The 24,454-nt window shown below is 36.4% G+C and overlaps 8 protein-coding genes across 13 annotated transcripts in view; 4 read left to right on the top strand and 4 right to left on the bottom strand.

Annotated features, from left to right (window-relative positions):
- The window catches only part of LOC118733348 (band 7 protein AGAP004871-like), a 30,841-nt gene extending 30,304 nt beyond the window's left edge, over positions 1-537 (top strand). Inside the window, exon 3 of the mRNA XM_036462711.1 lies at positions 203-537. Within this exon, the coding sequence (XP_036318604.1) occupies positions 203-358 (156 nt within the window). The 3' untranslated portion in view covers positions 359-537. The remainder of the gene's footprint in view (positions 1-202) is intronic.
- A 389-nt stretch (positions 538-926) lies between these two features.
- On the bottom strand, positions 927-5,774 carry LOC118733344 (RNA-binding protein 1-like). Of its 5 annotated transcripts, none has more exons than XR_004992235.1 (5): positions 5,585-5,774; positions 5,153-5,404; positions 4,921-5,046; positions 2,732-4,473; positions 927-2,555 (listed from the first exon to the last, which is right to left on the bottom strand). XR_004992235.1 is itself a non-coding variant. In XM_036462705.1 (4 exons), the coding sequence occupies exons 2-4, from the start codon at positions 5,359-5,361 to the stop codon at positions 3,738-3,740; spliced, it is 1,071 nt and encodes a 356-aa protein (XP_036318598.1). In that variant the 5' UTR covers positions 5,362-5,404; positions 5,585-5,774; the 3' UTR covers positions 927-3,737. The 5 variants fall into 5 exon arrangements, 2 of the variants coding, with proteins under 2 accessions (XP_036318598.1, XP_036318599.1); XR_004992236.1 differs by having other exon boundaries at positions 3,554-4,473; XR_004992237.1 differs by having other exon boundaries at positions 1,091-1,176; positions 3,554-4,473.
- A 3,965-nt stretch (positions 5,775-9,739) lies between these two features.
- Positions 9,740-15,184, top strand: LOC118733341 (surfeit locus protein 4 homolog). Its single transcript, XM_036462697.1, has 5 exons — positions 9,740-10,015; positions 13,471-13,734; positions 13,823-14,053; positions 14,148-14,327; positions 14,475-15,184. The coding sequence occupies exons 1-5, from the start codon at positions 9,965-9,967 to the stop codon at positions 14,559-14,561; spliced, it is 813 nt and encodes a 270-aa protein (XP_036318590.1). The 5' UTR covers positions 9,740-9,964; the 3' UTR covers positions 14,562-15,184.
- Positions 15,185-16,065: 881 nt separating this feature from the next.
- On the bottom strand, positions 16,066-17,193 carry LOC118733340 (ATP synthase subunit gamma, mitochondrial). Its single transcript, XM_036462695.1, has 2 exons — positions 17,094-17,193; positions 16,066-17,022 (listed from the first exon to the last, which is right to left on the bottom strand). Exon 2 carries the CDS (start codon positions 16,986-16,988, stop codon positions 16,095-16,097), a length of 894 nt encoding a protein of 297 aa, XP_036318588.1. The 5' UTR covers positions 16,989-17,022; positions 17,094-17,193; the 3' UTR covers positions 16,066-16,094.
- A 961-nt stretch (positions 17,194-18,154) lies between these two features.
- Positions 18,155-18,957, top strand: LOC118733337 (protein Dr1). The gene has a single exon (XM_036462692.1). It carries the CDS (start codon positions 18,295-18,297, stop codon positions 18,853-18,855), a length of 561 nt encoding a protein of 186 aa, XP_036318585.1. The 5' UTR covers positions 18,155-18,294; the 3' UTR covers positions 18,856-18,957.
- On the bottom strand, positions 18,894-20,309 carry LOC118733335 (probable tRNA(His) guanylyltransferase). Its single transcript, XM_036462690.1, has 3 exons — positions 20,109-20,309; positions 19,779-20,033; positions 18,894-19,702 (listed from the first exon to the last, which is right to left on the bottom strand). Exons 2-3 carry the CDS (start codon positions 20,011-20,013, stop codon positions 18,978-18,980), a joined length of 960 nt encoding a protein of 319 aa, XP_036318583.1. The 5' UTR covers positions 20,014-20,033; positions 20,109-20,309; the 3' UTR covers positions 18,894-18,977.
- On the top strand, positions 20,241-21,449 carry LOC118733336 (NADH-cytochrome b5 reductase-like). The gene has a single exon (XM_036462691.1). The coding sequence runs from the start codon at positions 20,248-20,250 to the stop codon at positions 21,199-21,201; it is 954 nt and encodes a 317-aa protein (XP_036318584.1). The 5' UTR covers positions 20,241-20,247; the 3' UTR covers positions 21,202-21,449.
- A 342-nt stretch (positions 21,450-21,791) lies between these two features.
- On the bottom strand, positions 21,792-23,231 carry LOC118733339 (anaphase-promoting complex subunit 15B). 2 transcript variants are annotated; one of them, XM_036462693.1, is made up of 4 exons: positions 23,124-23,231; positions 22,791-23,052; positions 22,552-22,698; positions 21,792-22,409 (listed from the first exon to the last, which is right to left on the bottom strand). In XM_036462693.1, the coding sequence occupies exons 2-4, from the start codon at positions 22,999-23,001 to the stop codon at positions 22,366-22,368; spliced, it is 402 nt and encodes a 133-aa protein (XP_036318586.1). In that variant the 5' UTR covers positions 23,002-23,052; positions 23,124-23,231; the 3' UTR covers positions 21,792-22,365. The 2 variants fall into 2 exon arrangements, with proteins under 2 accessions (XP_036318586.1, XP_036318587.1); XM_036462694.1 differs by lacking the exon at positions 21,792-22,409 and having other exon boundaries at positions 22,443-22,698; positions 23,124-23,230.
- Between the last annotated feature and the right edge of the window lie 1,223 nt (positions 23,232-24,454).

Here is a 24,454-nt window from a genome sequence, read left to right as displayed (position 1 = left end):
AAAAAAACAAGAGACTGATGCTTTGGCTTGATGCATTTCTGAACACAAGGTATTTTCGACGCCACCGCATCCGGTATGGTATGGGTGTTTCGCAAACAAATCTATATGTTACGAATGTCCCTATATCGTTACTATCATCATTTCAAAATCAAGAATAGCGTTATACTTCCCATAAATGCATATTTTTTATTTGTCATTCCAGCTGCGATATCTACAAACGCTTAGCAGCATTTCAGCCGAGAAGAATTCCACTATAATATTTCCCCTGCCAATGGAATTGTTGACACCATTTCTGGGACACTGCACAGCGACACACACCTGTAGGCTTCATGCCGCCCAAGGAGGTAACCACCAGTGACGATCACTGCTAGGAGAGTATCTTAATGCTCTGAGTCGTTGTGAAATCGCCTACAGCAGCGGTAGACCTACCTCCCAAACGAATAATATACCATGAGCCATAACACTGTGCATGGTGCAGAAGAATTTTGCAAAAACTTATATAAAATTAGGAAATCAATAAGTGTGAGAATAAAAATAAGAAACTACGTAAATATATTTCCAACGCTTTTATATATGAGTTCATGGCACCTAAATAAGGCATATTTAAAGAAGTGTATTTTTTACTTTTATTTTATATGTCTATCTTTATTTTATTGTACTTTTAAGATTAGCAAGACTTAAAAATATGGGTTTCCATAATTATTCACAAACGTACGTACAATTTGGTAAATTGCTAGAACAAAAATTAAAGAATTTACCTTAGATTGGTGCATTTTTGAGAAAAAGTATGTTGGTGGATTTCTAGATTGTATGTTTAGTGATCCGATGTGGTGGTGGTTCTGTTCACGTCATTTATATAATTAAGAAATTCAAAACTATGCAAATATTTGCATTTATTTGCCGCAAACAAAACTTCCATTCTATCATGCTGCAACCGGATCTTCTCACTTATACTTCTTAACTCTCAAAATCTAAAACTTACTTTATGATAAGTTCTCTCTTTCTATGTGATAATAAAATGTAGATATTGGGTAAAGAAAATAGATTCTTTGTGGGAATTCACTTTGAGAAATTTAAAAATTCTATATCTAATGACGATCACGGGAGTCCGATCGGCTGCGTCTGTCTCTCGAAAAACTGCGGGAACGGCTGCGTGTGCGACGTGGAGAGCGAGATCTGTAAGAAATTGTTATATAAAAAGAAAAATAAGTTTATTTAAATGTCGAATGGAATAATTTATAAGGAAGCACATAATCACAAAATCCACACTTTAGATGGGCTTATTTTGTAAGCATTTTTTTTTTTTTTTATAATTTACTACCATTGTAGTTTCGATGAGAATTATGATGTTCATCGTTGCTGACAGGATTTCAGGAAAGGCAAATTTGCATTATGTATAGGACGATGTATAGGAAAAGCGTTGACCAATCTTTGGCTATTGTTCAAACAAGTAATTCCGGCGGGGCAGGAAATACAATTTATTGCAAAATATTAAAACAAAAATAATTGCCACACTCATACCACTACAACAGTTTGAGAGTGACTTGCATATTATTTTGCAATAATTTCTAGCCACACTGCTCGCTCGAATTATTGTTTCACATTAATCCAACCAGTAGCACCACAGTAGTTGCTTCAACTTCAACGACCTTTATGGTGAAACTGTTTGTATCTTTCATACGGTCTGTTGGCCATAAATTCAACCCCGAAAACGATGAAGTTGCATTTTTCTTTGTATTTTCAATATTATGCTAATGCAATTAAAAGTTCTGAATGCTGCTTTGTTGAGCCGTAAAATGACGAGCCGCTCTTATGTTGTCGACTGATTGCAGAATTTCTGGGGCAGAGAGAATTACTGTTGATTGACTGTGAAATTCCTACCACGAATAAATGTTGCCAATTTAGTTGTTCACTTATTGGTTCTGACTGATTTGTTGAGGTGTTGCAGTAGTAGTAGTGGTTGTGGCGGTTTGGTGATAATGAAATAAGTTCGATATTCAACTGATCTATGATGACTACTTCGAATGAAAATGAGAGGAGATCATGAAAATTGCAAATCAACTATTGACAAAACAATCTTGTATGCAAACTTGGCGGTCGTCAGTGACAATGATGCTCAGAAGCGGTCGTTGCGCATAGCGGATATGACAGGGATGGTAAAGTAGATATAAAAGCCTTGATTTGGATTGCCACTCGTTTTTGTACATCAGCGGAGAGGTAGAGTTGCTGTTGTCCTTGATGAAATGTGGGTTCGGGTTTTTAGGCTGACGACCTTGTAGATCAGGAGTGAAGCTGGATTGTTGGAACGCTGTGTAGCATGATGTACAACGGCCTCATGATCAGGCTTAACCGATCGGCCGGCTAACCCAAAATGGATGCAATTCTAACCAAATGAAGTACGATCCCGTGTACCGCACAGGAGGAGGACCATAGTAGAAGGCGGATGTCAAGTAGATAGTTGTTGCTGAGAAGAGCACACGTTTTCACTTATTTAGTAGAAACAGGTGTTGCAGATGCGATTGGTGATTAACGAGCTGATATTGCTTTGAGTTCACCTGCTCGGATTCAATTGAATTAACAATTAGTGGATAGAATTTTATCAAGAAAAGTTCAAATTTTAACTTCGTAAAATGTTTTAAACACAACTTGAAATAACCTCAATAGAATTATGATATTAGTAACAAAGAGAACTATGCAGTATGTATCTAATATTGAAAGAAGTTATTCTTACTTGAAATTGCAGCACTCGTATTCATTCGTTCTTGATGCACTTAAACGGCGCTTGCATATTCTCATGTCAAAAACGATGTACATGATGGCACACCCACCCTTACCTCCTATATAAGAAGTGGACCGATTCTCAACATACTCGAAACTCGTCTCGTTGTTTCAGGTTTATACTAAATTATACTCATTTCTGATGTTGAAATATAGCCCGAACTCATGTTGGAGATATACATTTGCAGTAGTGACGACTGCAGGATTAGTGAAATAAATTCATATCATATAAAGTTGAAAACGCCGATTAGGTGTGGATTGATTGAAGAACCATCACGCTCACAACTGTTATGCACATTTATAATGTATAATAAATAAATAATATTCGCGATGTTTTCTCTTCTTCAACAGTCCCGTCGACCATCTCAAAGTTAGTATGTGTATAAGTAATTGGTATTCACACAACCGAATTAATGGCGTTTCATTTTTTTTTTTTTTTTGTAATTTCAAAAAAAAATAAATAAATAAAAACCAACATTACTTCGGTGGCGTGGCTGAAAATTTGTTTGTACAATCTGTACGTCTTGTCGACCCAATGTACCGTCAGTAAAATGTTCATTTTAGTTAAGTTAAATAGGTTCTTAGTCAAATTTCATCGTGAATCGTCGACGACCTTTCAAGTCAAAAGTGATGAATAAGATGCGTATTCAATAGGCAATTACGGATAATGTTATAAAATAAAAGTTCTGCGAGCATAAGAAATTACAAGGTACACATAAGTCACCCTCTTCTTAGGACCATCTCCCGGGCTGATAGTGACTACAAACATACATACATTACCGACCAAGCACATTGATCAGCTTATCTAATCAGTTATCTCATGAGCGTGCATTTATTGTCAAGTCGATGTTGATGTTGTTGGTGATGGTATTTGTTGTGCTGTAGGTAGTAGTGTTGTGGGCTCATATCACAGTCAGTTGCATATACAAAGGAGAAGGAAGTGGTAGTATTTCAAGTTGTTAAGGTGGTATTGGTGGTATTAATGATGATGGCTGTTGTAAATGCTTTAGCTTTTGCCGCTGATGCTGATCCTGCGCCTGCTGCCCAAGCACACTTTTACTAGTTGCACTAATTCTTCTAGTAGCAATAGTTGCAGTGACTGTAGAAGCAGTTGCAGCTGAAGTAGTAGTAGTAGTAGCAGTAGTTATTGTACTAGTAGTTGCTGTTCTAATGATTGTTGATCTTTTACTGCACTTAACATCAGGACAACTGTCACAGTTTTCTATTACGACAACAACAATTGTTAGATAGGTGTTGATGACAATGACTACAGCGAAAACGAGAGCAAATTTTAGGTGCAAAATTGTAGTGACGTTGGTGTTGGTGGTGTTCAAGGTGTCGGTGTTGATAACAAAAATAATGATTTTAATTTTACTGATGAAATTTTTGTGTTGTGGCGGTTCTTGTTGTTGTTTTTGGAGATGTTGAAAATAATGGTAGTCGCTTGAACTAAAATTGTTGTTGTCGAAATTTTGTTGATCTTTGTAAAAAAATAGCTGGCTGATAAAATTGTTTCTATTATCAAGATTGTTGTCGCTGAACGATATTAAGTTGAGCTTGTTGTTGCTTGTCGTGGTGAGATTTGTGGAGAAGGAGCAGTAGTTGTGATACGTGAAGATGTTGTTTTTGTAGTTTTTGTTGAAGGAAGAGGAGGTAGAAGTTCTAGTAGAAGTAGTAGTAGCAGTAGACTTTATCCTGCAAAATGATTATCGTAAACTAGATTTAAAATCTCTTTCAATATCCTTAACAAAAAAAAACTAGATAAAAAACACGTAAAATATGTGTAATACAGAATATCCCTAAATGGTACCCTACTATTTGGCTTTGAAGGCCTGTAAATGTAAATTTTTTCCACGTTCCTGGATTATCAGTCAATTTGGTTAATGAATAATAAAAATGATCATACGCAATCCGTTTCAATACATGTAACCAACTACATATACATACATAAATGACTTTTTTACGACCACATTGTAAGAGATTTTCTAACAATCATTAAATAACGCCATTCTACTAGTACATACTAAACCTCCATAAGAAAATTTTGGCTCGCTCAAGGCACTTTCCCAATATTGCTTGCCACCATATAAATCAATATAGCCATAATTTTGCGCAGCAAATTTTTTGCGGTCTTGTACTTACCTATAGCGTCCACCACCGCGACCTCCACTGGTACTTCCACCACCACCACCGCCACCTCGGCGTCTATCATCACGTCGTGACCGACCCGACGACATTTCCACACGGATACGAGTACCACAGCACCGTCTGCAACATATATATGTACATATGTACATGCATAATCATTAATTGTAATACCATTAATTGAAATAAAATGGGTGTGTCCTACTACTACTGACTACTGACTACTTACGTTCCATCCAAACCTCGAGTTGCATCCTCCGCATCGCGGCGATCTTCGAATTCAACAAAAGCAAATCCAGGTGGGTTTCTCGCTACCCAGACATTTCTCAGCGGGCCATATTTGCTAAAGGCATTTTCAATTTCATATTTTGAAGCAGATGAACCTAAATTACCAACGTATACTTTGCATGCCAAGTCCCACTCTCGATAGCGCGGCATATTTGATATTTATGTGACTCTAATCCGATATTTAACGAAAATACTAGAAATAAAAGATATGCATCAGCAATTTTTTCACTAATAAAATGAAGGCGTGGAATTTTCTCCATGTACAGAAAAAACAAAATGGCGGACATGAAGTGCATGATTTGCATATAATTAGTACCATTTCAAAGGCTTTAAAACTTAAAAATAAGATATATTTTTTGAATCAAGAACTTACCTTCCTCTATGTTCAATGCAAAAATTGCCTTTTCAATGTTTTTGCTATTAAGTTATGCAATTAAAATATGCTTCAAATTAAATTTTCTTAAAAACGCAAACACGTACACGTCCACCTACTCTCCACAAGCACAAGAAAAGAATAATCGAAAATGAGTCGATTTGGCCTCGTCTCGCCACTTTTCGTTGTATTTTCCGAACGCTCACATTGTGTATACACGAATTTAAAGAGGCAAATACACCACACAAGCGGTTTGGGAAACATGTCGAAATTTTCCTTTAAGGGCCCTGTCACACGGTCAGTATTTATTGACATGATACAAGTATCGCGATTAGCCGTGGGTAACACAGTGCGACGCCGCGCCATTACGCTGATACCGAGAGCTGAGGTACTGGCGTCGATACCGATTTTCACAACTCAGTGACGCAATGGCGCCAGCAGCACCGGAACACCGATAACACCGGGCGGCGCAAAGAACACACAAAACGAAGTTTCACTTGTCAAATGTGCAGCACAAGGCGAATTTTTACAAGGAGGTGTTGCTAAAATTAGCCGCGGTCCTTCTGAATGTGAAAATTATGTGTTTGTTGTATTTTTGGGTTTTGAACTTGAGTATATTCGAGTTGTTTTTGCCCAACCGATACCACCTTGTATTAATTCACCTTAGTTCAACACCGGAACACTGACAACACGGCGTGTCGCAAAGAACCAGCAAAGAACACCCGAAAGTAGAAGTGTCACATATAAGGTGGTGCTGCTAGAATTCGTCGCGGTCCTTCTGAATGTGAAAATGATGGGTTTGTTGAATTTTTGGGTTTTGAACCTGGGTATACTTGAGTTTTTTCTCAACCGATATCACCTTGTATTAATTCACTTTGGTGCAGCGTGCAGCAATAAAGGAAATGAGCTTTAGCCTGAGGAGGCGCAATTGCGCCAACACACTGTGCTGATTCCGACAGTGGCGCTGGGGTTAGTGTGTCAGCGCCAAAAAATTTGCGCCGTTACCCAGGCCTAATCGCGATATTCATTGGCGGTGTAGCATGCGATTCATACATTTCGTCAGTTCATCTTTTACTCTCATAATGCGAACATCGAAAACGTATTCGCTCTGCCTTCGCTCTCGGTGCTTAAAACCTTTCAAAAGAAATTGAAAAAAATTTGATTAACATCGGAAATTTTAAAATGATTGTGGAATGCATTCTTTGTAAATTATACGCACAAAATAAAAATATTTTCTTGCGTCATAATAAGCGTTCAGCACAAAAATTATGCACATACTGACGCGATAAATATTGAACATGTAGCATTCGTGCGCGATCCATCAATCCATCAATATGGATCGCGATCCAAATATCGTGATAATTACTGACCGTGTGACAGGGCCCTTTGGGGAAAAGTTTGAACAAAAATCAAAAGGGGTCTTCCCTTAAACTCGTAAAAGCCTCGAAAACCTCGAAAAGCTCGTAAATTTACGGGCCTCGTAAAAGAACTGTAAAAATTTGTATGGAGCTCTATTTACGAGGCCCTCGTAAAATTACGAGGCAAATTTCATGCGCAAACGACCTCGTACACTTTAGTGTTGCCGAGGGCCGACATTTTTATACTAAAATGTATGGTAAAATAATAAAAATAAATTGAATGAATTTCATCCACAAGCTGTAATGACTTAGGTTTTTTGCTAGTTTTTGGCATTTTTGATTGTATTTTAGCCAAGCATGATAGAGACAAGATGGCGGGATGTTATGGAAAATATTACGAAACAAAAATTGCTTCACAAATTCTGGATGATTTGTCAAACAGTCACTTTACGCCACGATGTAGAGAGAGATGAGAAAGTAGATGAACACAACCACGATTTATTTACAAGTGGTGGTCGCCGCCTTTTTTGTCTCCTCCATCTCTTCTATTCGTTGCGAACGTGACGTCATCACCCGCAGAAATCCGCAATCTTGTATTCTATCATTCTTGACTTTACGCAATTATTTACACCTTTTTACAAAGGGGGCGTTCCCATAAAAGACTCGTAAACTCACAAGTTTTACACAGTTTAAGACTTGACGAGTTTAAGCGAATTCCCTAAAAATCTTTAGATTTTCTGGCCGCCATGTTCACGTTATGTACTTTCACTTTTACTTGGAAGTAGTATCATAAGTCTAGGTTCAGACAGAGAAACTTTTGTCGCGGCAACTCGTTACTTGTAGGACAGGGAGTGACAAGGAAGAGGGAAGGGCACCGAGTTTTTCGTGCTCGGGCAACACGCTTTGTTAAGGGATTCCACTAGGGGGTATCCTCTATCCCTTACTGTTTAATAGCGTGGGCCGAAAATCCGCTTTTTTAGAATTTTGGTTGGTAATAGCAAAAATATGAATCATTATGCTTTAAAAAAAACCTGTGTGAAATTTGGAATTTTTGGTCAATATCCTAGGCTCGCCCAAGTCCATCAAAGTTTAATATGCTCAAAAAATAAAAATTAATAAATAAATTGATTAATACATTTTTTTGGTATATGGACCTTTTTTGAAGAGAAGGTAAGGAAAAACATTTTTTTAAGTACTTGAACTTTGATGGACTTGGGCGAACCTAGGATATTGACCAACAATTTTCACACTTCACACAGATATTTTTTAGAGCATAATGATCCATATTTTTGCTATTACCAATCAAAATTCTTAAAAAGCGGATTTTCTGCCCACGCTACTGTTTAACTTATACATCTCGAAGCTCCCCCAGCCACCCGAGGGAGTTTTTTCTGATCTTATACGCTGACGACTGCTCGATATTGTCGTCTGGGAATGAAATTAATGGCCTCTCCCCAAAAGCAAAAGGCTATCTCTCCAGCCTTTCTCGCTTCTTCACCGCAAGGAGCCTAACACTCTCCCCAGCGAAATCAACGGCGATCCTCTTCACCACCTGGATCAGGCTAGAATTAGGCATTCACGTCGATGGCACACCAACACCAACAGTAAACAACCCGAAAATTTTAGGGGTCAACTTTGATAGCCTACTCTCCTTCTCAACGCACACAATCACGTCGATGGCACACCAACACCGACAGTAAACAACCCGAAATTTTTAGCGGTCACCTTTGCTAGACTGCTTTCCTTCTCCACGCACATAACCGCAGTTGTCAACAAAGTACAGAGTCGCAACAAGCCCAATCACTATCTGAGAGCCCGGCGTTACTCTGGCTCAGTTACGGTCTGATTACAGTAGCCACCTCAACAGCTACAGCGCAGACTCGACCCCAATATCCCCAATGAGTGTCCGGATTGTGGAGACGAACCGACGAGCGATCAGCGACATTCATAGGGAGTCGGTCACCACCTACCACGACTCCCGGCCTATGAATGCCGTGGTCGGAGCCCAATCACCACCTGTTGCAGTGACGAAGCTTCAACTACCAAGAGAGACCCGCGATACCCTGGGTGAGTTACGACCTGGATACTGTAGTCGCCTCAACAGCTTTTTGTTCAGACTCGACCCCAAAATCCCCGATAAGTGTCCGGCATGTGTAGTCTTTCCGCACGACACCAACCACCTCTTCACATGTCAGCGCAACCCTACTCAGCTGACACCCCTCTCACTTTGATCCGACCCTGTTGAAATAGCCCGTTTCCTGGGCCTACAGTTAGTTGAGCTTGACGGCAATGATTGAGGGATGAACCGAAATAGGCGGGGCTTAGTAGTGCCGCTACAACAACAGCTGGACAGCAATAAATTTTATTTGTCCGAAACGGCCAGTCATATGCGTTATGTCTTTCGGTAGCGCGAGGATTTAATAAATATCGAAAAGCTGATTGCAGTTTCCCAACTACCAAAAAATATTAAGCTTGTCACCACGATAATTCTAGAAACCGATAATAAAGTAATTTTGAACAAACAATGTACATACATACATGGGGAAAATCAACGAATATACAGCCACCGAGCACAAAGCTCGGTGTGAAGACCCCTAATGTATTGTGGGGCTGTGAGCCTACGCTCGATTGCTAAAATTGTTGAAACAATTTTCTCCACTATTACCTGGAAATAATTTTTTCAAAAATAGAGTAAACCATTTCATAAATGTTTCTGAATTTTTCTAAAAAATAAAAAAAAAAATATTAACAACTATCGTTATCAACACTACTCAAATACATCAAATGCAACACTATCAGCAGCGACGTGTTCTCTTTCAACATTTGTCTCGTTTTCGTAGTTCGTGTGATAAGTGGTTCGTGTTTCTTGAGATTTTGTTAACATTTCTTTAATTTTAATATAAAAAAGTAGTACGATATTATAAAATAAGGCAGGGCTTTTGATATTAAGCCGTAGTATAAGGATTTGTTCTATTGAGCCAAGGTTCCGGGAAGGCAGCGAAAATCATACACACAAACAAAGATGAATATCCCCAACGAGTACATTTCGAAAACGGAGGATGTGGCGGATCAGGTAAAATGGTCAAAAAGTTTGCAACCTGCAGCGTTGGGTCAAGTTGTTATAAGATATCTAGTTAAAGGGCAAAAAGTTATTGTGATGTGAAACTATTAATATAAAGTGTCCACCAGCGTAACGGATAAAATGTCTTCCATCGCAGTTATTAGCCAACTATTTGCGAAAGCAAAGAGATGAGGGCAGCGGCATTGACTGACTGGCCGCACGGTAGATTAGAAAAAACTGTCAACGTCATCCATTCGTATCAGTAAATTGGGTTTGTTGTTGCTTCAGTTTTGTTTTTTGTTAGTGTGTTTAATAATGCTGATTTTAATTTATATTATAGTTGCTTTTATATGATAGTGGCTTGACCAATTAGCCTTTTTCGCGGAATTCTTATGATCAGCAAGGATTCCAAGTTAAGTCATGTCATTAGATTAGGTACCAACGTTTTATTCGGGGCACCTAGTGTTTAAAAAGTAAAATGTATGCTAATTTTATGCATCTGATTAAGTATTTGGTTTTATTTTCTGCATTGACCAAGTAGTTATTCAGACTAATCATATGCAATCATGACGCAGACATTCTTCAAAAGTCTATTAACTCAAAATTCTCTGTTTGTGTGAAAACACAAAAGGCTCATGTCAATCATATGGGAATATTGGCTGTGCTGTTTTGCAACAAAATTTGGTTTTGCTATGATAATTTTTAGTATATAATACCAAAAAATTAAAAAAATGTTTAATTAATACACGTTTGGAGACTTGTGCAGTGTGTTTCTTATTATGTCATTATTAACACTTGTTGCAGTTTAACTTGTTCAGGCCACAAATTCGACGTCTCTTAAAATTCCAAAGTAGCACGAGCAATCCTAATATTGGGGTTTCTCAGAGAACTCTTAATTTAAAATTTCAAGGTCTTGTAAATTGTGGGGGCTATGTAGGTACTTGCAACTAAAAGTACTTTGTTATAATTTTTTATTTTTATTTTATTATTACTTAACTGTTAACCTTAGAAAGTGAAATTAAAATCACGTTATTTTTCGAGCAACAACAACAAATGAACTTCGTGCAAAGTGGAGGAGAAATATTTCATCCGTTTCCGTTGTTAATAGCCATATGTACCTACTTATATATCTACGAACAGGTCCAGAATAACATAATACACATATGTACATATATAAATATGTAATTTACGCTTTCTCCACACTTCGTCGGTAAGCAAATATTAAATAAACACACTACATACATAATAACGCATGTGTGTAGATACATACATATGTATGTATTTAACTTTTGCTTTCCATTTCGGATTATCAAATCAAATGTACATATGTATATACTACATAGTACACGAACAAAAAATTTGTGGAGTTACTGTGTTCATCAGCTTGCTTTCTCTCTTTTACCACATTTATGTATTTTAGTTTTTCAAAAGTTTGAAGTTGGTAATAAGCCACGTTTAAAATGCAACATTGTTTTTTCTTTTAACCACAAATAGCGACATGCCCGCCCAGTTATGGCTGTAAATATATGTAGGAGTATGAAAATAACAGTTCACTGCTATGCCAAGAAAAACTTTAACCTCTTCAAGCTCATGCATCTCTTAAAACTCAAAACACACGTTAAAGGCTTTGAATTTACCCAAAAAACAGCAAAAGAGATGCATACATATGTATTCGTTTCTCTCAAAATATTAACACGAAGTTTTTACAATATACGAGCCAGAAACTTGAATTTTTCGAGTTGCGACTATCTTTTCGCACACCTAGATTTCTAGTGCGATCAACTCATAAACAAGTTTGGGAGATTTTTTTGCACAAGTCAATTCATAGCGTTTATATCCAATTAAACGAAATATTTTTATACTCGAGCGCGCTTGTGCACAACGGTATTTTAACTTTGTTCGCATAACGGTTTTTTGTAGCAGCCAAAATGAATCGAGATAGATATGGACAAATGTATACATAAATGCTCAGAATGAAAAGAGAAATCGATTAAGCAATGTCTGTCTGTCCTTCCGTCCGTCCGTCTGCCCGTGTACAGGATAACTCGAGCAAATCTTGAGATATCTCAACAAAATTTGGTATGTAGGTTGCCCTTTATCCAAGGTATGCTGTCATTGAAAATGGGCGAAATCGGACTGTAATCACGCCCACTTCCCATATAACGGTATTTTCGAAAAATGTAAAAACTACGACATTTCAGTAAATATTCGATGAAAATTGTGAAAATGAGTACGTTAAGTAGAATTGTGGTCAAAAATAATATTATTATGAAATTGTGTGACCCACACTTTTTACACTTGTCTCTTGAGCAATGCGCCTTAATTCTTTCTCCAAATGCTACTTTATACAGCTTGCAATAATTGCCTCATTTCCATCTCATTTTTCTTTAGCGCGTTATCAAATTCTATAATTCTATAATCAGCTACCTGCTGACCGTTCTGCTTTATGTCGGGTCTAGCCAAGAAATCTGTTGAAAATCTTTGAAATCGGGCAATAACTACGCCCACCTGCTATATATCGGTAATTTACAGAAACACGAAAGCTGCGATAAATCGGTAACCACTTAGCAGAAAATTTGAATAATATAATTTTTTAGATAATGGCCTTAGCGCCGCCAACTTATGACCACAAATTTGTATCTCGGTAACCGATTTATAAATTTCTACCAAACTCGGTGCCCTTAATATTAATAACTTTGGTACGGAAAAGCAATTTGTTGAAAATTATTCAAATCGGACTAAAATTACGCTCGCTTCTGGTATAACGGTAAATTTCAGAAATATCTTGCAAAGGTAGTTTAACTAAAACATTATATACCTGTTTTCGTATTAATTGCGTTGAATCTGTACTATCCACAAGCAGTTTAATTTCCCTTTATGAATTTTGAGTTATCTCACTTTAGATCTTAGTGTGCGTAAAAAAAAATTGCAAAAAACTCTCTGTACCTAAACTTTATTGATTGACTGTATATGTACAGTTGTCAACAAAATAATAGGAGTGGTATATTTTGACCAGTTTTGGCTATTTGTCTTTTATTTAATGTTTATTATTTTTTTATAAAAGTACAAATTCTGCAAATTTTCACTAATATTTTAAACTTTTTAATCAGAATCTTTAGAAAAACGATTGGATTAATTCAGTTTTAAATTTTAAGTCTCTAGCTTATCGGGAAGTTGGTTAAAAATTGATTCCAACATTTGATTACACACAGGTTAAACTTACTTTTGGAAAAGGAACTTCTCCAGATTAGGTGTTATGGTTTGGAGGTGTCGAAATGTAACAGTATGTCTATAGACCAACAAAAACTGATGATGTTAAGCTTATTAGGTACTTAGTTAAGTGGTGATACAAAGGAAGGCGGGGTTTACTGTATTTATGTTTGTTTGTAGACCCAATTTAATCTGCACATTTAAAATTTGTTTTGGTTTTGGTACCCACATAGTTATGATTTTTTCTAACGTTTTAGGTAATACGTCGCGGCAAAAATATTCTACCTACAGTCGCTCGTCTATGTCTGATTGCGACGTTCTTCGAAGATGGTTTACGCATGTACTTCCAATGGAACGAACAACGTGAATATATGGATATGAGCTGGGGCTGTGGCAAATTTTTGGCTACAGTTTTTGTGTTAGTGAATTTGTTTGGACAACTTGGTGGCTGTGTTATGGTTATTGCTAGGTATAAAGTCGAGATTGCTGTGGGTTTGCTCTTTTTCATCGTAGTGCTACAGGTAGGCCACTCAATTACATATGTGCATGCATGCATGCATAATTATAGTTGTATCCACATTTACCTAAAATTTGTGTTATTTCAACTAGACAATAGCTTACTCTATACTTTGGGACATACAATTCTTGTTTCGCAATCTTGCGCTGATCGGCGCATTACTGCTCGTATTAGCCGAATCACGAGTCGAAGGACGTAGTCTGTTCGCTGGTGTTCCCTCACTTGGTGAGAATAAGCCGAAGAATGTTATGCAGCTCGCTGGTCGTGTACTGCTTGCATTTATGTTTATTACACTTATACGCTTCGAACTGAGCTTCCTTCAGGTATGTTCTGAGTAAAAATCTCACCACTATCAAATTACTCAAATACATATGTATGTATTTATTCTTTTTCAAATGCTTTGTTGTATTCTTTCAGATTGTGCAAGATATAATCGGTTCGATTTTGATGGTTCTAGTAACAATCGGCTATAAAACAAAATTGTCTGCACTCATCCTCGTAGCACTGTTGACCGTTTTGAATTTGTATCATAACGCGTGGTGGACCATTCCTTCTTATAAGCCACTTAGAGATTTCCTAAAATATGACTTTTTCCAGGTAAATCGTCGCTTATTGTACACACATAAATACTTATACATGTTGTGAATTTGGGGCTAAATTTATTTCATTGTATTCGAAATATCTTTTTTTTTTTCAAAAACTCTTTGTTAAACACTTATCTTACGAAATGTTTTATTATTCCAGACGCTCTCCGTGATCGGCGGTTTATTAATGATTGTGTCACTGGGGCCAGGTGGTGTATCAATGGACGAACATAAAAAAAAATGGTAGACTTCGTCGCCGCAGTACACATGCTTATGTAATCCGCATGTAACAGAGAGGAAATTATTATTTTTTATTTTATATCAATGTATTTTTGTTTCATAAATTAGACACCTTTTTATAAAATCAAACGATAAACACAACAAAACCATAAAATGGGATAAATAATGACAAAAAAAAAAAAATAAAACAAATGGACAAAATCAATGTATGTATAAGGAAACTAAATCGAGAAATTTTTACTTTGGGGGTTCTTAATTTTTGTTTGTGAAACACGGACTTTTGAAAGAAACAATAAATGATTCCTTTTGTACTTCCGTATTTGTAAAAGATTTTTGTAGAATTATGATTTGGGATGGCTTGTCACAAGTAAAACTGAAACACGGAGGTTTTACCTAAAAAAATCCAGGTTGTATTATGTAATTGCACACCTATTTACATACAAACGATTTTCGGTAAGAGACCACTTAAAAGTGCATGCATACGTCATAACTGTGCTCAACTTATTTTTTTAAGTACATTCTGTTTCAGTTCAAAAATATATATATATATATTAATTATGTTTTGTACTTGTACTAGTTTCATTGTACCAATATAATTTTTAGTTAATAAATTTTTCAGATTGAGGGTAACGATGTATTTTGGATGGTAACGATTGGGAAGCGCAAATAAAACTATGATAAAAATTATTTTTACTAAAACAAAAATTGTTTTTTTTTTTTTTTGATTATAGTGGCAATTAAAACACTTACGAAAAGTGGTAAAGTATTTTACTTTATAGCAAAACGGAACCACCCAGATTTATATCTGCCCAAGGACTGAGGCCGCTTTGGACTTGGTTAGTAGTGCATACTATCACTCCGTTGGACCTCGATTCGGCTGCTCCGAGCAGCATCTAAAATTGTAGATCCATCCATTTTGTATTATAACATCAGGACGCACACCACACATTTTAGAGGCTCGAATTTTTCGTGTAATCTACGAAGGTGTTATTGAATTCGAATAGCTACGACCGTAGCGTATGCTTTGAAACACACGTTTCTAGCAATTCTGACCCTTGATCGTAATTTCGTAGATTTTAATAGAATTAATACAATTTTTCTGCTTGATTTAGGATTCGAAGCAACAGACAAAATTTTTTATAGCGCCAATATTGCACCGTTAATCGGAATTAATGTTTGTCTATCCTTTTATTGCCAAATTAAAAATCATTTCCGAAATTTCAAATACTTTCATGAAATTTTTTACAAACTTAAAAATTTGTAGATCCCAACTGCAAAAAAACGTGTCTTTAGAAAGCGTTACTGTTCCTTGATTAAAAGACATGTTAATGTTTGTTATCGTAATTTTTATTTATATTTTACTTCAAAATTTAATTTCACGCATTGCAAATAGTGCTGAAGAGTTGTTTGCCCTATTAATTTCGATTTTACTTTAAATTTAATTGCTAAACTCTGCATTCTAGTGTGCTTGAAACAATTCTTCCTATGGGAAAATGTCTTCAATGCATTACTTTTTTTTTGAAATCGTTCGTCAATGCTTTTAATTCAAAGCGGCAGCACCAGAAATAATTTCAATCAACTCGCGGGTGATGACAGCCTGTCTGGTACGGTTGAATGTGAGTGTGAGTTTCTCAATCATTTCACCTGCGTTCTTGGACGCGTTGTCCATGGCAGTCATACGGGAAGATTGTTCAGAACAAGCACCCTCCTTCATGGTATAGAAAATCAGGGAAGCTAGCGAATATTCTAAATAGCTTTGTATAATATCACTGTCGAGTGAATCGTACACCGCTAACTTGTCAGATTTCTCTACGGTGGGTGTATTAAACACTGGCAGCGTAGACAATTGGTATGATACCACAGATTTGAATTTATTGTAGACGATTTGTCCTTCGGTGAAGTCATAGCCGGTTTTAGACACCTCATGAGCAATTTTCGAAGCATCTAGGAAGGTGGGTGGCAGACGGCCTACCTCGTTAGCTACCATCAAAATGTTCTTCCCATAGGTACGCGACAAAATTGAACGCGACTTATCACCTACGCAAAAGAGCTTTGTATTGGCATCACCTTTGGCTAATTCGTTACGGATGTGACGAGCGACGCCGGTGTGAACCGCTCCGCACAGGCCACGATCAGAGGTCATGGCGATCATCAACTTCTTCGGCTCGGCCTTCTCGTCAGACTGAATTTCAGTTTTTTCGAAAAATTGCTGGGCACCAATGCCATAAGGACGTGCAGCTTTTAAATCACGCTCAGCGCGAGAGTATTTAGCTGCTGACACCATCTTCATGGATTGCGTAATTTTCTGAATGTTCTTCACGGACTTCAAACGGATTGAGATGGCTTTCAGAGTAGCCATGCCGCGTTGGGGCTGCGACTGTATGGTAGCCTCAATGGCAATGGGGACCAAAACGTTAGCTCGCTGCATCATCATCTTGTTAAGTTGAAGTTCGGGTCCGCGCAGAAAACTGGAAATGGAATAAAAGTATTATTATATTAATATTTTTTGCGATTTTTGGTTATGCAAAAAGAGAATTACCAAATTTTTTCACGACACGAAGCAATTGACAGCGAATGGTGTTGAGAATTTCCTCTTATGTAAGTTCCATACAGTGTTGTCGAAACGATTCGATTGGCAAAAGGAAAATTTTGCTTCCGCCAAAGCATGTACGGGAACACATGATTTTATGACCGAATAAAAATAATCCTTTAAAATATATGTAACTTGTCTTCATATACATAAATATAAATGATTGGTTATAATTTTTTGTGCAATATGATTACAAGTAATATTGTATTTTCCAACACTCAAATTGGGATATTTCGCCGTGTTGTCAAATTTGACAATTGGAGGAAATTCCTGCAATCTGAAGGCGCTGTGTAATTTTTTGACAACTACGATTAGGAATGTCAGGGGCAAAAATACATCGATGTTTATCTTTGTTTCGATGCATCAATTGTACATCGATATTTTTTGAAGCATCGAAGGGCATCGATGAATCGATTTGCATAGGAATTTTCGGATAAAGCCCTGTCTCCACAGGAAAACACTGATGATGTTTCACAACAAAATATGTTATTAGGAAAGTTGTACAAAGTTAGAAATAAATTACTGCAACTGAGCTAATTAGATGTTTCCAACGCAACTTCTTGGAGCTATGTCAAGTTTTTGGTGAAAGTTACTGGTCTTATTTGTCTTATTTGTGTTCCGCAAAGATCACTTCGGTTCTGCCATTTATTGTAGTAATTGTAAAACGAGTAACGCTCGGAATGCGCCCCTCTGCCGAGCTGCTAATGAGTTCAATATAATTTCTAATTCTATCGATATCGATTTTTCGCTACCAAAGTCATTATTTGTGAACATTTTAAATTCAATTACCTAATTTAAGTAGCTAAATTAAATACTTTTTTTTAACCTTCCTATAGTCTGTAAGAATTTATTGTTCATAGACTATAATAAATAAATAAATAAATAAATTAAAAACTGGAATGATGGTTTAATGTACTACATATGCCAGTTTTGGAAAAATATCGATGCATCGATACATCGACTACTTATACATCCAGTGGAGAAATGTCGGTGCATCGAGCACACCATCGATATTTTTGATGCATCGATGTTTTTCCGAAATCTCTAACTACGATTTGTTTGGTTTGGAAATCCCAAAAATTCGCTGTATTGGATTAGAAATTTTTTCACTTGTGCCTCCTTTATTTATATTTGTGAAGGTTTAGCAAAGATGACAGATCCTCAAGATGAGCTTTGTCCACCACCAACGGAGGATGATGAATTAACATTGCCACGCGCAAGCATTAATAAAATTATAAAAGAACTGGTACCGTCGGTGCGCGTGGCGAACGAGAGCAGAGAGCTGATACTTAACTGCTGCACAGAATTTATACACTTGATTTCTTCTGAAGCTAATGATGTTTGCAATAGGCGTAATAAAAAAACGATTAATGCCGAACATGTCTTGGAAGCGCTTGATCGATTAGGTTTTTGCGACTACAAGCAGGAGGCAGAAGCTGTATTGAATGATTGTAAGGAAGTTGCAGCCAAACGGCGTCGCCAAAGCACACGGCTTGAAAATCTTGGGATACCTGAAGAGGAACTGTTACGGCAACAACAAGAACTTTTTGCTAAAGCACGAGAAGAGCAAGCGCGGGAAGAGCAACAACAGTGGATTAGCATGCAGGCGTCGGCGGTTCAGCAAAGCGCAGAATTAATGCATCGTCAAATGAAGTCTCAGTCCAGTAACTGTGGTCTAGAAGATGATGAGGACGACGATGAGGAGTACTGATTGTGACTAGACTTGGACTTTAATTTAGAATGTAATTAAGAACTATACAATAGTTACCTAGCATACCGATTAAAATGAATTTTTATTTCAAAACCAGTATAATTCTACTTAATATTTTAATGCTAACTGGAACTTTCGCCGACTTTCCCTTTTTCTTCATCTAAATTCAGCTTTTCAATCTGACTTAGGAGCACAGGAGGTATATCCTCGGCGGCACATACATAATTGCCCGGCTTGTACTTTCCTAGTAATTCACTATGATCTTTCCAAAACTTCTCACGTATCATGTCATCGTGATGAGGCACAATTAGTTGTCTATTCAGACCACCATCGCCCTCTGTTTTTGCTCTTTTTCTTAGAAGTACAGTGCCTTTTCGGAACATAACTGGGAGATTGTTATAATTAATGCCAAACTTCGTGAAAAGCATTTCATTTTTGTCTGCGGAAAATGTGCCGCGTAGTTCTGCTTCAGCTTCCTGATTACTTAGACCCGATTCTAGTACCAAATTCCAAAACGCTGTATTGTATAAGTTATTAATGTGAACATCCGCTTGCCGCCAGCTGAGGTAGTCGCGCAAATTCTGATCCGATGGATATAAGACAATACGTCCATCAAAACATGGAGGATATAGCAAAGATTTACTACTCATCCACCTGCTCCAGTTAAATACATATGCTGAAGTGAATAAACTGGTAACATATGAAAGAAGCTTAGCTGCACGCCGATTAAAAACATTAGTTTCTTTGCGGAAAACAAATGAGTACTCATCACTTTGGCCGTAAGCCAGTGTAATATCACGAAATTCTTCCATGACACTTACTGCGGCCGTATTCATTAAATTCAGAGCTGTTTGGGTAAAAATTATTGGTGCATATTAGGTAAAGAAGGTAAATACATATGTATATAGAATAATGCTAATTACCATTTGCGTCATTCGGCTTGACAAAATTGTGAGCTTTACAAAATTTATGAAAGCCCTTGCCGTCCAAACGTATAACGATCCAAACATTAGGCAGGATACTATCGTCTTGTTCGTAGTTTTTAACATATTCGAATCGGCTGCAGGCCATCCCACGCGCCGTATGCAAACCACGTTGTTGATATAGAAACTGGACTGAGTTCTTCAGCAAATTAATAGAATTATTGAACTTCCCCATAAATTACTGCCTCCAGAATACTATGCACAGTATGATAAAGTTTGGAACGATTGAAGTGAAATAAAATTACATATGAACATTCCAAAGCGATTTACCTTAATCTTCCAGATTTCTGAAGTCCATCTTCATTTTGAAAATGAACGCAGGTATACATACATACATATGTACGCTTACGTACGTCAAAAATATGAAAACAGCTGATTAGTAAACAAATCCTCTGGTAAGAGATGCATTATGGATGAAAGTGATTGCTGCGGCAATGGATGTATGAGCTGCATATTAAATGTGGGACTACGTAAATCTGATGCTGTCGATCTAGTGGGAAAATATAATGTTATATCAATTTATCAAAAATTCCGTCTACTTGAAAGGCGATCGCATAACCCAAAGGCGTTTAACTCAACACATAGTAATGAGGACCTGCCCAAAGTATTGGAGCTTCACTTTAAAGCTGCTGACCTGCCAATCGATTCGGGTGATTACATTTTGGACATACCAGTTGGATATCATATAATGATGCGCACCAAATTACCGAACGATGTTGTTTGGCTTCGACCCTACTCACCCTTTTGGGTTGACGCTTTGGCATTGGAGTTTAAAATACTTGTTAACCTTTCACCAAATGGTTATATGTCGCGATACATTAGTGGGTTGCAGCCCGGCGACTTGGTGGAATTCCGTGGACCAATCGGTGCATACGAACGGACAACAAGAAATTGTGAAGATAGTTGCGTTTTTGTTATTACACAAGGAGTAGCTATTGCTCCAACGCTCCGGATTGTTAAGAGAATTCTCGATAACGAGGAGGATTTTAGCAGAGTTATACAGCTCGCGTGCTACAGAGACTTGAAACATTCTTATTTCCGTGATAAATTAAAAGAATTTAACAAATATTGGAATTATTCAAGTAGAATATATCTCGCACATCAGCGGTGTTCAAAGGAAATGTGCGAGGATTCGAAATGCACAGGTAAATGTGATTGGTTTCAAAGCAAATTGTGGTATAAAGAATTAGTGTATTCGCAACGTTTAAACCTATCAGAATTAGAAAATATTTGTAATGTTATTAAAAAAGATACAAAATTAGAATTTGTAATTGCGGGAAGCAAAAAGTTTCAAGAAGCTGTTAACGAAATGATACACAAATCCACTATAGAAGCACTAGAGGAAAATATTTTTATGTTATAAAGCGAAAAGGAATGTGATTCAATACATCGCTCATTTACTAAAAGACTGTTACAACTCACGAAGTGAAAAATTTGGTGTGGTAATACATGCTAAAATCCTGTGTGGTACCCGGGTGAAGCGATTTTGCATCTGAATGCCGTTTTAGTTGTGACAGTCTTTTACTAAATAAGCAATAGGTACATATTCCTTTTAGACAAAAATGTTATACTAAAATGAAGTTCTATATGTATTTGTATCATCTGCGATCATCTCCACTTAAAAAAAAATCATGTTTTTTAAAAGACGCAGCATTAATTTTAAAAGTTATGTATAATTAAAATAGTTTAAGGGTTTCCGAATTGAACAAAGACTAAAAAAAGTATATCAATATTAATCTTAAAATTTAATTCAGATGATTAAGCTGTCGTCAACTCTTACATCGGTTCTCTACTTTGTTAAAGATTTATTGATTCCCTGTTACAACTGCGCGGAAATTATAAAAGTTGTGAGAAACTCAAATTATCTTGTCATGAGAGACAGTGATTAAGCAAGCAACAGTTTTTAAATATTAAAAAAAAAAAAAAAAACGATATTTATGTACGTACATATACCTATATTTGCGTGCATTATGTACATACATTCAAGAGGTCCAGCTTAATCTCACACCAGGCATTTAAAGAACTGATTGACGCTTGTATGGTGAAAACCAGAAAGTAACAACTGGCTGGTACAGTGCTACCTAAAGGTCTCCACGTGGGAATTCTGTGGCAATTTGCCCAACATTTCGTTTACATGTTTGTCTAATCAGTTCCTTTATATGACTAATGAAGCCGATATTTTCATAACGTTGCAAGGATTTGAACGTGACATCCAGGCATACACGGCTAGTGGTCTATCTACTGAATTAGCCATTTCGGCCCATTTGGATATTTTTTCTCCTATGATGGTGGTATGCAAAAATCGTAAAAACCTTTGGAGGTACTTCGATGGGATCCTTGCTCCACCAAATCATAATCACCAGACATTGCTCTTTCCGAGTTTTTCAACTCTTTCGTTCCTTTGTTCTGCCAGATATCAAAGCGATTTGCTTTTTGTTGTACCACTAAGTTTGGTCAGTTTCAATTTTTGCAATCAACGTCAGCTAACAATATCGCCCGTTCCTTTCTACATTGTATATTCTTTGCCTTAACATGTATATATGTGCATAATGGCGTTCCGATTTGTAAGTTCTATAAAATGATAATTTAAAAAAATTTCTAAAATCAAATTTACTCAAACATTTTTTATTTTAAAAATTAATCGAAGGTGGAGAACAATAGAGGAACCATTTTCCTCTTTTTATTTATCACGAAGTGGTTTATAATGTGTCACCTGTTGATGGCAGAGCATCTTCATTCATAGGATTAATATCATCACCGGGCGAATAAAGTGCTGAATGCTCTGGCTGACCAGGAATGGCTCTATCATTTGTGTCATCATCGTCGTCATGTGTATCAGAATCATCGCTATCATCGTTGGCTGTAAACACAAATGATAACAAAGGGATAAACTTGTATTTGAACCTTTAAATCTACAAACTAAATATGAATACACCTCTAAAGTGTACGTACCATCTTCGTCATCAGTTTCTGGTCCTGGTTTTGTAAGTACTTTACCCAATGGTGGAATATCACTTGCAGCATTTTTAATAGATTCTTTCCAGCTATCATGTTCTCGCTCATAGCGCAAAACATCATCTTCACTGGGTGGTGTATTAATTTCGAACCAAATTCGATTGGCGATTTGTGGCCGTAATGATGGAAAGAATGGAATCATTGACATGACTTCTATTTGGTTTATATTGATGGTATCCGAATGTTGCTGAGATATTAGCTGAAATAAATAAAAATGTAAATCAAGTCCGATTTTAATATAATTATATTTACAATGAATTAAATACATACGATTTGTACGACACAATCCAGCCGTTTTCATTTGTAAACAAAAATCTAACTTCTGATCTAACTAGGGATTAAACGATACGAGTAAATACAAGTACATACTCGATACTTTTCGTTCGATACCAAGTAGGTGTCGAAAAAAATACTCGTATCGAAATCCGAATTCAAGCAGAATTCCTGAAACCAGTATGCAATAAACTTTTTTAACAGATATTTTTGCTGTTTTTACATCAGGGTATCCATTTCCATGGTCGCAAAAACCATAAGATCTATTTAAAATATTTTTTTAAGTTCATTGAACGCTGTTTTAAGTCAAGAATTTAACAATCCGAATATTTTTTTAGAAGGTCGGTCCTTAGGTAAATGTAATTTTTCATTCAATCAGACCTTTAAAAAGGCTTTCAAAAGTGAAAGTTTTGATTTTTTTTCTTTTTTTACCTAAAACCAGTTTGTAATAAACATTTTAAAAACAATTTTAACTGAAATGCCTTTTCGATTTAAGCGACAAAGGAAATGGATTCCTTCATGTATAAAAAGCAAAAATATGTAGTTAAAACCTTTTAGAAATTTCATGGCATACTAATTCAGGCAAAAAAAAAAGAAAAAATTTAAACCATCTAGTTTTGAAAGTAATTTTAAATTTAATTATTCTACCAAACGAGACTATTTTTCCTGAATTCCCTATCTCACCGCTACATTTATTTTGCTATCTCTTCTCCTTTGATTTTGAACCTTTTTTTTTCAAAAATAGTACACTGTGCGGCGCATACTCCACCCAACATACAGAGAATATTATAGATGGTGGAGACTAGCTCTGTTATTGAAAAAAAAGAAAAGAGAAAATAGTAGGGAGCAAAGCGTGGATGACAAAAAAAGTTATACTAAAAAAAGCTAAAATATTCGACTCACCACATAAAATCCGTTATTTTTTTTTACTATAAGAAATATACACCTGGTATTTTGCCACCTTATAAATCAAAGTACAATATATCTGCCTACGATACAAAAATCAAATAGGACTTCTCAAACCACCGAAATTCAAAATAAAATTTTTAAATTTTTAAATCAATATGGACACTGAGCGCCCAACTCACCTTCTAAGGTTAAACGAGATTATCTTCTTGTAAATTTTTCAAGGCATTACCTCTTTTAAATACCATTAATCATTAAGTATTATGTTATGTTGTTCTATTTAATTTCCAGTTCCTACATTATTAACTTTTATTATTCGGAATTTAGGATTCGCCGAGGATGATTAAATTATTACTAGATTAACATAAGTGGATTATCCGAATTTTCAAGCTTAACTCCCTAATCTGTAATTAGCCAAACAA

The sequence above is a fragment of the Rhagoletis pomonella genome, unplaced genomic scaffold (genome assembly GCF_013731165.1).
Source record: "Rhagoletis pomonella isolate Grant_MI unplaced genomic scaffold, Rhpom_1.0 Rhpom_scaffold_00002, whole genome shotgun sequence".
NCBI classification, from domain to species: Eukaryota; Metazoa; Arthropoda; class Insecta; order Diptera; family Tephritidae; genus Rhagoletis; species Rhagoletis pomonella.
This window is presented reverse-complemented; position numbering and strand designations above follow the sequence as displayed.

Bases quoted from the DNA above. Each gene is read 5' to 3' on its own strand.
- LOC118733337 (XM_036462692.1), top strand. From the start codon at position 18,295: ATGACAGATCCTCAAGATGAGCTTTGTCCACCACCAACGGAGGATGAT.
- LOC118733344 (XM_036462705.1), bottom strand. From the start codon at position 5,361: ATGCCGCGCTATCGAGAGTGGGACTTGGCATGCAAAGTATACGTTGGT. The intron at 5,047-5,152 runs GTAAGTAGTCAG...TATATGTTGCAG, and splicing joins ACTCGAGGTTTGGATGGAAC to ACGGTGCTGTGGTACTCGTA. The intron at 4,474-4,920 runs GTAAGTACAAGA...ATCATTTTGCAG, and splicing joins CGCGGTGGTGGACGCTATAG to GATAAAGTCTACTGCTACTA.
- LOC118733341 (XM_036462697.1), top strand. From the start codon at position 9,965: ATGAATATCCCCAACGAGTACATTTCGAAAACGGAGGATGTGGCGGAT. The intron at 10,016-13,470 runs GTAAAATGGTCA...CTAACGTTTTAG, and splicing joins CGGAGGATGTGGCGGATCAG to GTAATACGTCGCGGCAAAAA. The intron at 14,054-14,147 runs GTATGTTCTGAG...GTATTCTTTCAG, and splicing joins TCGAACTGAGCTTCCTTCAG to ATTGTGCAAGATATAATCGG.
- LOC118733340 (XM_036462695.1), bottom strand. From the start codon at position 16,988: ATGATGATGCAGCGAGCTAACGTTTTGGTCCCCATTGCCATTGAGGCT.
- LOC118733335 (XM_036462690.1), bottom strand. From the start codon at position 20,013: ATGGGGAAGTTCAATAATTCTATTAATTTGCTGAAGAACTCAGTCCAG. The intron at 19,703-19,778 runs GTAATTAGCATT...TTACCCAAACAG, and splicing joins CAAGCCGAATGACGCAAATG to CTCTGAATTTAATGAATACG.
- LOC118733339 (XM_036462693.1), bottom strand. From the start codon at position 23,001: ATGTCAATGATTCCATTCTTTCCATCATTACGGCCACAAATCGCCAAT. The intron at 22,699-22,790 runs GTACGTACACTT...TTGTGTTTACAG, and splicing joins AGAAACTGATGACGAAGATG to CCAACGATGATAGCGATGAT. The intron at 22,410-22,551 runs GTGACACATTAT...ATCATTTTATAG, and splicing joins AGATGCTCTGCCATCAACAG to AACTTACAAATCGGAACGCC.
- LOC118733336 (XM_036462691.1), top strand. From the start codon at position 20,248: ATGGATGAAAGTGATTGCTGCGGCAATGGATGTATGAGCTGCATATTA.